The sequence below is a fragment of the Phacochoerus africanus genome, chromosome X (assembly GCF_016906955.1).
Source record: "Phacochoerus africanus isolate WHEZ1 chromosome X, ROS_Pafr_v1, whole genome shotgun sequence".
Classification (NCBI taxonomy): Eukaryota; Metazoa; Chordata; class Mammalia; order Artiodactyla; family Suidae; genus Phacochoerus; species Phacochoerus africanus.
Window position 1 is genome coordinate 14,308,151 of NC_062560.1, and position 12,197 is coordinate 14,320,347.

The 12,197-nt window shown below is 43.0% G+C and overlaps 1 protein-coding gene across 3 annotated transcripts in view; it reads right to left on the minus strand.

Annotated features, from left to right (window-relative positions):
- The window catches only part of PIR (pirin), a 98,977-nt gene that overhangs the window by 6,451 nt on the left and 80,329 nt on the right, over positions 1-12,197 (minus strand). For all 3 annotated transcript variants that reach the window (XM_047764406.1, XM_047764405.1, XM_047764404.1), the window contains one exon: positions 5,925-6,007. In XM_047764406.1, the coding sequence (XP_047620362.1) occupies positions 5,925-6,007 (83 nt within the window). The remainder of the gene's footprint in view (positions 1-5,924; positions 6,008-12,197) is intronic.

The following is a 12,197-nucleotide window of genomic DNA, read 5'->3' on the forward strand; positions in this document are numbered from 1 at the left end:
TAATACAAGAAAATGGGCAGCTGAACATCAATGATGGAAATTCAAAACAAACAAAGTAAACTGTGAACAACAGGCGCAGTGGAAATGAACCCGACTAGGAACCATGAGGTTGCGGGTTTGATCCCTGCCTCGCTCAGCGGGTTAAAGATCCAGTGTTGCTGTGAGCTGTGGTGTAGGCCGGCAGCCTTAGCTCTGATTAGACCCCGAACCTGGGAACCTCCATATGCTGCGGGTGCGGCCCTAAAAAGACAAAAGACAAAAAAAAAAAAAAGAAAGAAAAGAAAAACAGGTACAGAAGCTTAAAAATTAGACTAGGACCACTTACTGTAGAAGCTAGCAAGCCCAGAAGACATCATACTTTATAGTTCAGGACAGTAATTCATTAACGTGCTAATGACCCAATGTTATGAATTAGCTAAATTGTGTATAATAATACACAATAGCCCACAAGAAAGGGGGAGGTTTCTACTTGAAATTTTGTATTCAATATCATGTTTAAGAGCCTAAAAATTCAACTTGAAAAAAAACCCACAGTTAACAGAAAAGATTTATGCTCTAAGGGCTTGGAGCGGAGAGACTGCAGTGGGAGTTATATGACATATTAAAGAAAAGTATCTTGGAAAAATAGTTGCGATCACTGGCAGTACATCATTTCCAACTTAATCTCAGAGAAGACATTCCTAAAACGTGCTGTGAGGCGCTTGTTCCTTTGGGGGGGCTACACACTGGAGTTCTAGGGTCAGGACGCAGACGAGAAAGGGTCAGGGTTCACGAGAGAAGAGAAAAGGAGAGGCTGACCTTGGGTCGTGGGTGTGCCAACTCCTCAGAATGCAAGTTTCTTAATTAATTAAGAAGGCGCATCTTTGGTGAGTGACAAACGTGTCCTCCACCTTCACACAGTTTGGAATAGGAATCGAGTGTCGAAAGTTTTGCCCCTTTTGCTATGACTCAAATCAAATGATGACTTTCATTTATAATGCAGCCAGCAGGATGAAAGGACACTTGCATTTGGTCTGAAATGAAAAATGATTCAACTGCTGGGTGCTGAGTTGTTCAGGAGTTTGGCTTTCCACTTGAGAAAGCGGGAGGCTGGTCCGAGCTTCTCTGAATGACTTCTTCGTAGAATTAACCTCTGAGTGGCCTGATCTCCTCTAACCTAAGCCAGATGTTTGGGGTCTTTTTCTTTTGTCTTAAATGAGCCGTTTTTCTTCCCTAAACTAGCCTTCTTTGGTGAAAGCTGATAATCTTTCTGGATAGTCAGCAGAGCGCTGTTGGGGCCCAATGGCCCAATTGCTGCCTCGCTGGAAAGTCCTCGTCTACGGCGACCTTGGGTACAGTGTCAAATGATGAAATTCAGGCCAAAGCAAAGAGAGGGATTGACCTGTTTAAGATCATAAGGCCCTGTGTGGATCTCAGTCAGTGCCCTGTTGCAGTTTGATAAAAACAATGAAAAGGCCTCCCTACAAAGGTGACAGAAGCCCACTTAATGCCTCATGTATAACTGTCCCAACTAAAACTCATGATGTTTGGGGACCCAGATCATGTCTTTCACTTTGGCACACCTTCTCGAAGTTCCTAGTTCAGAGCCAGGTCTTTCTCGGTTGACTTAGTAGTTTACTTGCATAAACTGCTCTTTGTTATTCCCTAAGTTTTACTGCCAAGACATGTCTTGAGTCTCACTGATACCAACATCAAATGATCGAAGCCCAGATGAAGGCCCCAGGAATCACTTAAGGTGTGGGTAACGTCTACACGGTGGGGATGTACTCAGCTTGCTTGATTGATTAGAAATATAAAGCTCGTGATGGCAGCAGGACTCAGAATGAATCTCGGGGCATGCTGCTGCTTCAGCGACATTTATTATAGTGAAATATTACCCCAAAATATCACCAGAAAGAACATGAGCTTTAACAGGACTGAATTGCAGACAAGTGTTCATCGTTTATCCTTCTTAGGCCAACTGAAAGATAAAAACAATGAACTGTTACCAGTTTTTGAAAATTGATGGTTTATTATGAATTTTTACACATAAGCAAAGAGTTATCTCTAGCTTTAAGCAGTGTTTTATCTATCTTTCGATTTTTATTTTAATCAAATGTTAATCTGTGTTACTGTAATAAATTCCCCAGGAATAGTGCCAGTGGAAGAGCGTCATTACTTTCAAGTTTGGTTCTGATGGCAGCCAATGAGGAACTGAGTGTCTCCCTCGGCAAACTACAAGCACGTTTGCTAATCCATGAGGCTGAAGACCTTCTCAACAGGACACTAGTATAAGCATGAGATTAAAGCTGAGATCAAGCCTTCATAGCAAGCCTATGAGCTTCTCATCATGGAGCCATCCTGGCAACCAGGGTACCGTGAGCCCAAGTGGCACAGGGAGCCCTAATGCTTGAACCAGAGACAGTTCCAGGATGACCATTACAGTCCAGGCTTAAATGGCCACAGCAGCCTGGTGTTGGTCCCAATCTCTAAGAACTCTGAAAAAGTTAAGCCCACTTTAGAAGCCTTTGTTGGGGTTTGGGCGTCCTCTAAGTCAAAGGGTCTGGCTTAAAGACTTGTACAAAATCCAGCATAAACCAAGCCCCCCGTACTTGATACCAACCATGGAAGACTTCAGAGTAACAGTCACAAAAGGCAATCCACACGTGGAGAAAGGCAGGCGGTCCCTGCAGCCTAAAACGTGCTGGCCTAAGATGAGCCAAATGCTGAAAGGGAGCGGGGACACCCAGGGACAGAAAAGACGTGATCTCCATCACCTCTTCCCTGCCCTCCTCTTCTGCCCCGGGGGACTGACCATTCCGGAGGCAGCTGCCCAGACTCCTGGGCCACCAGGAGGATAGGCATGATGCTAAAGAGATGAAATGAGAAAGGGCAAGGAGAGCAATGCCAGAGAGAAGCCGGGGAATATGTATCAACTTCTGACTCCTGACCACTTCCCCGCGCCCATGGGAGTCGGGGAGAACCAGGAAGTCCCAACTTCCTTCTTTCTCTAACCCTCAGGCCAAGTCTAGTTCCGAATAAAGATATCCCTGGCCTGGTGCCCAAGTGAATTAGGGCCCTTTAGGGCTTTTTTCTAGCTGTGGAAACTGTTATGGGCTCTAAACCTTCGGGCCCAAGGTATGAATCCTTGTAACATGTATGTGGCATGACTCTCTGTAATACGAGATGTTCAGATCAGTGAATCTTCCAGCTACCATCACTGGGCAAGCCCTATGTGCCCAGAGCCAGGATTAGCAAACTTGCCCGTGGGAAGAGCCAGACAGTAAAGGTTTTAGGCTTTGTGGGCCCATCCAGTCTCTGCCCCAAACACTCACCTCTGCCACTGGCATGAAATTATCCACAGACAAATGGAAATGAATGGATGTGGCTGGGCTTCAATAAAACTTTATTTATGCAGAGGTTCAAACGCAGCCTATGGAACATAAAGTACTGACCCCCGTGCTAGAGGTGGGCTAGACTCTCGACCTACATCATCTCAAATACTCTATCCCACAACCCCATGCAGTTGGCACTGGTATTTCAATTCTGCAAAGAAAGAGAACAAAGCTCAAGGGGGTTGAGAACTGTGTCCGAAGTCACGTGGCTAATGAGTGGTGAAGCTAAGACTCACACCTTCACAGGCTCCTATTATAATCTCAGGGGGACGGTCTACTCTTCGTGGATGTAAAAGTGATATGTGCCCATTTAAACACTAATTTTTTGGAATAAGTTTTTTCATAGGCCTCTTTCTAACGTCTTGGTGGCTCAGGCTCTGCCTATACACAGTCAGAAGGGCACGGAACAGAACCACGCCCCTGGGGCCAAGGAACTGATGGTTCAGCCTTTTCCATCCCGGTGCCTCCCATCTTCCCAGCTGCCCTCGTCACTTCTCTCTGGTGTTCTGCTTCGGCTCTCAAATCCTTATCATCTGCAAGGTGCCCTCTGCTATAAAACAGGAAGGATTGAGCTTGTCCAGCTAAACCAGATAATGTAGACTAATCCGCTGTCAGTAGGGTCTAGTCTACTTATAGCTTTTCTTTTCTGCCTTGAGTGGAAATAGATGAAATTGCCATTTGGGGAGGTCAAAAGGGGCAGTTTGGGGAGTTCCCATCGTGGCTCAGCAGCAATGAACCTGACTAGGATCTATGAGGACGCGGGTTCGATCCCTGGCCTTGCTCATTGGGTTAAGGACCTGGCGTTGCTCTGAAGTGTGATGTAGTCGTGGATATGGCTCGGATCCTGCCTTGTCCGTTGCTGTGGCTGTGGTGCAGGCTGGCAGCTCTAGCTCCAATTCCACCCCTCGCCTGGGAACCTCCGTATGCAGCAGGGGGCAGTTTTGTACAGTTCAACCTAACAATAGTTAGCTTAGACCCCAAGGTATGCATTTCCTCTGGAGCTCATGAGGTTTTGCGTCTACTGACTTGGCTGCTCCTGGAGGTGTTGCAGAGGATCAAAACAGCAGCAGGGGAACTGCTAGCAAAGGGGACTAAGATATCACCATTCCTCACCTCCACCACATTCTATGACACCAGGGCTGGAGGGCCAGTAGCCAGTCAGACGGCCTCTGGACCAGTCACCTGCACGCAGACATGGTTTTCATACTTATTTTTCAAAATTCCTCTTTGCAAGAGCTTCTACACAACTGTTCTCATTTCTCTTTATTAGAATGTCACAAAGTGGTCAGACCGGCTTCATAGGCTCCCAAGACAGTGAGTTAATCATTCAAGGGAATAAAACAGATGGAGGGGAGAAACCTGACGACCTGGACAGGAAAAGCTCCTCAGACTCCTAAAGTTTCAGAAACCTTACTTAAAAAGCAAAGATTCAACAGAAAAGGACTATGAAATGTATCCTATGTTCCTCTCAGTTGGAAACGGGACTGACTTTCAAAGGGCTCCATGTGTGTAGATCTATATTTACACCCCTTGAGGGCAGATACATTTTCACTTATGCTAATGATAAAAATCAGTCAATTATATAAGGAAAGAAAAGTGAAAGGCAAAAAAGATGGGCTGCCTTCAGATTCACATTTTCAGGGGTAAACAATGATGATTCTTAGAGATAAGCAATTAGATAAAACCTTAAAATAAACCAACAGAAATAAGAGTATGAGAGGGGTTGATAAACTTGGGGCACAGTTTCTTTCCCAAGGAAGAGGGAAGGTTCCAGCTACACAGGACATCTTGGCATTTGCATGGAAACTAGCAGAAAAAGTATAAGTTTAGAAAATTAAAGCAACCTAAGGGTCCACCAACAGGTAAATGGATAAAGAAGATGTGGTACATATATACAATGGAATATTACTCAGCCATAAAAAAGAACAAAATAATGCCATTTGCAGCAACATGGACGGACTTGGAGAGCATGATGCTAAGTGAAGTTAGAGAAAGACAAATGTGACATGATATCACTTATATGTGAAATATAAAAAAGTAAACCAAACTAGTGAATATAACAAAAAAGAAATAGACTCACAGATACAAAGAACAACATAGTGGTTACCAGTGGTAGGGGAGGAGAAATATAAGAGGAGGGGAGTAGGAGGTCAAAACTATTGGATACATGATAGACTCAGGATGTATCGTATAACACGCGGAAGCCAATATTCTGTAGTAAGTGCAAATGGAAAGTAACCTTCAAAAATCGTATTTAAAAAAAATTAAGTGCAAAAATTTTTCTCTCTCTTTTTTTTTTTATTAAACTATAGTTGATTTACAAGACTGTGTTAGTTTCAGGGGACAGCACAGTGCTTCATACACACCCACACACATACATACATCTATATATATAATATGTATATACACACATATATATCTGTTCTTTTTCAGATTCTTTTTCCTTATAGGTTGTTACAAACTATTAGAATTCCCTGTGCTGTAAGTATGTCCTTGTTGGTAAATATTTTTTAATTAGAAAAAAGAAAATTCACAATTTTTAATATTTACCTTGTTCTCCACCTGGACACTGTCACCTTCTCCCAGCACGGCTGTGTGATGAGGTTCTATTTTTTGCTGCGCATTATCAGGCCCTACGAAGAACATGATCCCCTAATTTAGTCTTCATGGTAGCACAGTTCTCATACAGTTACCAATCTGGTTAACTACACAGCACCATTATATCAAGTTCAGAAATCACAAACTTAGAAATCTCCTTAAATATCTTTGCTGATGATATTTGCAATTACTGAAGTCAGAAGCTGGCTGTTTTTTTCTTTTTCTTCTTCTTTTTAGGGCTGCACCTGCAGCATATGCAGGTTCCCAGGCTAGGGGTCAAAGTGGAGCTGCAGCTGCCAGCCTACACCACAGCCACAGCAACACCAGCTCCAAGCCATGTCTGTGACCTTACAGCACAGCTCACAGCAACGCCAGATCCTCAATCCACCAAGCGAGCCCAGGGATTGAACTCATAGCCTCATGGTTACTAGTCGGATTATTTCTGTTGAGCCACTATGGGAATTCTGGAAAATGGCTGTTTTCTAATGTGGAAAAGAACAAGGAGGTGAATCCTGTATTATGCTTCCACTTACACTTTTAATGTCATGCCTAATAACTTAATTAAAAAGCCAAATCCTTGGCATTAGATTGTTTCCTTGGGTCAATTATAAACCTCACAAGAGTCAGCCATGCTTGGAGTTCTTCTGTGGTGCAGCACGTTAAGGTTCCAGCATTGCCAACGCAATGGCTTGGGTCGCTGCTGTGGTCCCAGTTCATTCCCTGGCCTAGGAACTTCCATACGCTGTGGATGCAGCCACAAAAACCCCAAGACAAAGAGAATGAAAATAAAACAAGAGGAATTTAGCTCAGCAGTAATGAACCCAACTAGTATCCATGAGGATGTGGGTTCGATCCCTGGCCTTGCTCAGTGGGTCAAGGATCTGGTGTTGCCATGAGCTGTGGTGCAGGCTGGCATCTGTAGCTCCGATTTGACCCCTAGCCTGGGAACTTCCATATGCCACAAGTGTGGCCCTGAAAAGATTGAAAAAATTAAAAAAAAAAAAACAAGAAAAGAATTAGGCATGCTTGGGAAAATTAGTAAATTTTATTATTAGTTCATTTTTAACAAGGATTTATTGAGCACTTACAATTGCCCCAGCACTGTGAGAAAACGCCAAAAAGTGCAAAGCCAATTCCTTGCATCCCAATAACTCAAAAGCTCATTGAGAGACACTAAATACACAGTCGTATCAGCGAATAACTCAATTGGAAAACAGGTAAGCTTGAGCTAGTAAACCAAAGCTGCTGAACTCTGTACAGAGCCCTGTGCTAAATGCTGTAGGGAGCTTTCACGATGGATATATTGCCCTCCCTTCTATGTTGTGGCTCATAGATGAAATATAAAAAATTCATAACATGAAACTGTATCTTAAAGGCAACAAGAAAGTAGTGAAAAAAGTTCAAAGAGAAAACAGGAGCTGTAGGGGTTAATTCAGGTCTAGGGACCCCAGGAATGTGCTGTGGGGGCAATCAGACTTGATCAGAGCTCTGCAGGATCAGGAAGACCTACCAAAGGCAGAGCTAGGATGAAGGGCATTCTAGACAACAGGACAGTGTGTGCAAAGGTGAGGTACTGGGAAGAAGCAGGGCACGCCTGAGGGAACAGGGAACCTTCTATCCCATTGCTGGAATATTCTTCTGGGAGGAATGATGGCAAGGTAGACTGGCTTCAGGTCAAGGAAAGACCTGAAGGCCATGCTTACCCATATAAAATGGAGCACCTCTGGGAAAGGGTGTGCATGAGAAATGGTTAGTGCTGTGTCTTGGAGAAAGAACTGAAAGCAGAGCACAGGATAAACTGGAAGGGGCAGGACTGAAGGGAGGAGAATCAGTTAGGAGTTTACTGTAACAGTCTAAGTGGAAATGAATTACAGTCTGAAGTGGGAGAGTGGAAGCAGAAAGACAGGGATGGATGTGAGGGGTGGAGGTGAGAAAGACTCTGAAGGACCCGACAACAATGGGAGAGAGCAAGAGTCCAACACGGTTCTCCTGAGCAGGATAATGCAATGGCCAAAAGACGACAACAGTGGCTTTGGAAGAAGAGGCTAGAGAATGGAGAAGCCAAGCAGGCTGCAACAGCCACAGGACGCTGCAGAGACATGGTGGGACATGGGCTGGGTCTTTCAGTTGGGTAAACAACCAGACATGTGAATGGACAACAGAGAGAAGATTCCAAGCAGGGTGAGAAGCCCATAACGACATCTGGGGACCCACCTGTGTGACATTCTGAACTATACATTAGGACATTCACCTGACACAATAGAGCTAAAGCCAGATAATCAATACAGAAATGCTCATTTCAGTGAAAACAACAGGTTAAGGAATTACCATATAAAGAGAAACATAATTTGTAACTTTTGTGAATAAGGACTGGAGTTCAGCCATATGTTCTAGAGAAATCTTCCTTATCAGCTCCCACTTTGGAGACAACCTGTATCGAGCAACAGGGTTCATTTTGATGCTTGCAAACATGAAATGGGATTTTAATAGAACATTTCTTACCCTACAGTCAGTGTGTTCCCAAGGGATAGAATTCAGAGCAGTCATAGATTTGCATGGGAGACAAATGCTATCTTGATTTTCACTAACACTGAACTAAAATGTGGCCTTTCTTTCAGTCATGAATGTAGCCAAGAAAGCACAGCAGTATTAAATGGACTGAAGATTTTGTCTCCAGTAGAAATCATAGGTGGTTTCTTATCACATGAGCATTTCAGGTATCTCAAAATAAGTTAATATTAATCACTACCTACAATTTAAAACAGACCTGCTTCTGGTTTGTGTCATTTCAAATGTCATCAGAGTAGCACATACAAAACCACAGCATAAACTTGTTCTTTTAACATTTTAATGACTTCACTGAATTTAAAAACAAAACAAAACATTGTTCAGAGGTGGGGCCTTGGCCAAGGTCAAAAATGTTCATGGCACAAAAAAGTTTCAGAACCTCTATATCAGAGGCAGTCATGTGCTAATTAATGTTTACCAACCAGCTTTTGGGGGCAAAGGGGAGAACGAACCTGATTTGTAGTGTGTGCCAATTTCCATGGTGTAAATGCTCCCGCTGTGGCCAATTTCAAGCTATCAATGTGAGGTCAGGGAAGAGGTGCACAACCAGCTGCCAAGAGTCAGCCCCAGCACATCACTAAAGGTCTTTTCTCCATCAAGGATTCAGGTTAGCAGATGTCATGACAGTGAATGATAGGACTTCATTGATTTTCTACTCACATAAGGAGGTGGCAATAAGAGAGAGGTCTCGGAGTCTAAGAAGAACCTCATTTAGAGTTGGGTAATATTTTTAACTGTAACATGGAGCAGCATAATATTAAGTGTGCTTCAATGAGGTTCCCTGGGAGCAATGAGCCAACTGTTTACCTTCCACTACTTCATATGGAACACTCATCACCCACAGGGTCTACCCATGACCCCTAATGCTGTCATGTAGGATGTTTCATGATACACAGAGACCAACACAGTTGATAAAGCTCCTTTCACTATGTTTTAATGGAGTCAGCTGGTAAGAGACAGCTCTCAAAAATCATGCTGAACTGCGATTTCTTTGCATCTCCTATCAAGATAGCTTGCTTGACTGCCATGTTCAATGGTCTGTGAGGAAATCTTAATTTAGAAACAGAGAGTTCATGATTGCCTAGGAGCTCTCAGTCTAATTTTATATGGAATGCAACTTCTGCCCATTCTACTTGCTGATCTAGGAGAGTAATCAGTATTGGTTCTGAAGAGGCCATTTGAAATGCTCCACCATAAGGCAGACCTTTTTTTATAGACACTGGAAAGTCGTGTTTTCAGATGAATCATTCTAAGTGTACCTTTAGCTCCTGTATTATTTTATGAAATGTTTAAAACAGGATCACAGAAAGCAAAGACTGATTCTATTTTATGTCATTTCTATGCTGATTCACCCATCTGGTTATCTCCTGAACCCAAAATAAGTCTCAAAGAAAATACATTTTATTGTTTCTGACTACTTTCAATTATAAATCAAGCCAAATCAGATAATAAATAGTTTCCATTGGGAAGCTTTGCCAAGAATGTTAAATCTAATAGTGCAGTTAAGGAAAATTTAACTGAAAATAATTGAACTGCAAATATTTTTGTTTGCCTAAACAATCACGAAAGGGCAAAATACTTTACAACATATTTTAAAGTTAGTGCTGCATCTCTGGTGTGTTATTAACTGCTGTGCAACTCTTCCTCATATGCCAGATTTCCTTTTTCTCCTTGTCTTTACAAGAACGACTGTCCTACTTATTCTCTGTTTCATCCATTCTGGTACTTCTATCTAGATTTTTATATCAATTTTGTATGCACAGTTGAAGCCTTCTTACTAACGCAATCCAGATCATTAATTGAAAAAGACAATCAGGGAGTTCTCTGGTAGCACAGTGAGTTAAGGATCTGGCATTGTCACTGCTGTGACTTGAGTTGCTACTGTGGCATGGGTTTGATCCCTAGCCTGGGTACTTCTGCATGCTGCAGGTGTGACGGAAAAAAAAAGGGAAAAGACACATTGCCTCCAACATTTTACTCTAAAGTGTTAATATGCATCCACTTGCCAATTTTTAGAAATACTGTCAAAAAAAAAAAAAAAAAAAAAGGGAGTTCCCGTGGTGGCGCAGTGGTTAACGAATCCGACTAGGAACCATGAGGTTGCGGGTTCGGTCCCTGCCCTTGCTCAGTGGGTTAACGATCCGGCGTTGCCGTGAGCTGTGGTGTAGGTCGCAGACGCGGCTCGGATCCCGCGTTGCTGTGGCTCTGGCGTAGGCCGGTGGCTGCAGCTCCGATTGGACCCCTAGCCTGGGAACCTCCATATGCCGCGGGAGCAGCCCAAGAAATAGCAACAACAACAACAAAAGACAAAAAAAAAAAGAAATACTGTCAAGGTGAGCCTACTGATTGGACTGAAACACTTTCTTTATAAAGTATACCCATAATGCACCACTGAAACCCTTCGCAATGATCACAGCTCCCCCCATTCTCACACTGGCATCTCTGCCATACTAGTTCAAAGGGTTTTCTTTAGCAATTCACTTTTACAAAGCATTTGACCTTAGTTCCGGAAATAGGAACTGCCTTTACATACTTATTTCATTCATTCAGATATTATCTAATTAAATCACATAATTGCACTCACTGGTGCAACTGGCATGAACACATTTGAGAACAATCACCCCTGCCTTTAAGTCTGCTTTAGCTTCTGCTTTAGCTTGGCCAGAGGGAGCAGCGGGGGCCAGATGGAGCCAGGAAGCTGATCATACCAGGAAGCTGATCATGCTGGAAGTTCAGGCTCCTCATTCAAAGCATCCCACATGGAATGAAGTACCCTGCTTGGTCCAGTTCGTTTTGGGTAAGTGGAGGTCAATTCTGAGGGCTTCGAGTGTTTCTCCAAGTTAACTGAGATCCAGGGCCTGCGTCAAACTGTTTCATAACCTCCCAGAACCAGAAGCAAAGGGCAGAGCATAAACTGAGCCATGAGTAGTTACTTATTTAAATAAATTTGAAATATTTTATTACCCACATAGTTAGTTGTCATTTCAATAACCAGAGACATGTTTTTAGATTTCTAAATACATTTTCTAAGCCCCAACAGTATACATGACACTGGTTCTTCTCAGGGACTGGCCTCCAAGCTGATAAATGGTCCCAAGTGTGAAGGATACAGGATATAAACTCCTCTACCCTGGTGTTCTCTGTATTAATGTGTAATGTCATTTTCATTTCAGCTACAGGGAGGGAGGTTCAGGCCTAGCATCCTTGGGACCTGCTGGCTTTCTGACCATGTTAATTTTCTTCTTTTTTTTAAAAAAATCATATACTACACAAGGTTTCGTCTACAGGCAAGAAAAAGGGCTTGTCGCCTCAATAAATGACTGTGGTTAAAGACCTCTCTCCTGGCAGTTCCCTGGCGATGCAGTGGGTTAAGGATCTGGCATTGTCTCTGCAGCGGCTTGGGTGGCTGCTGGGGCTCGGGTTCAATCCCTGGCTGGGACCTTCCACATGCTGCAGGTGTAGCCAAAAATTTCTTAAAAGCTCTCTCCTGTACAATTTTTAAAGCTACTATTTAACAGTTAGCTTAGAAGGCTTGGGAAAAAAAACCCAATGTATCCATAACTAAGATGATCCTGAAAAAGCATAAAACTCTTAAATAAGAGTGTAAATAAATACTCTTTTCAATAAGAGAGTACTAATTCTATTTGCCTTCTTTCA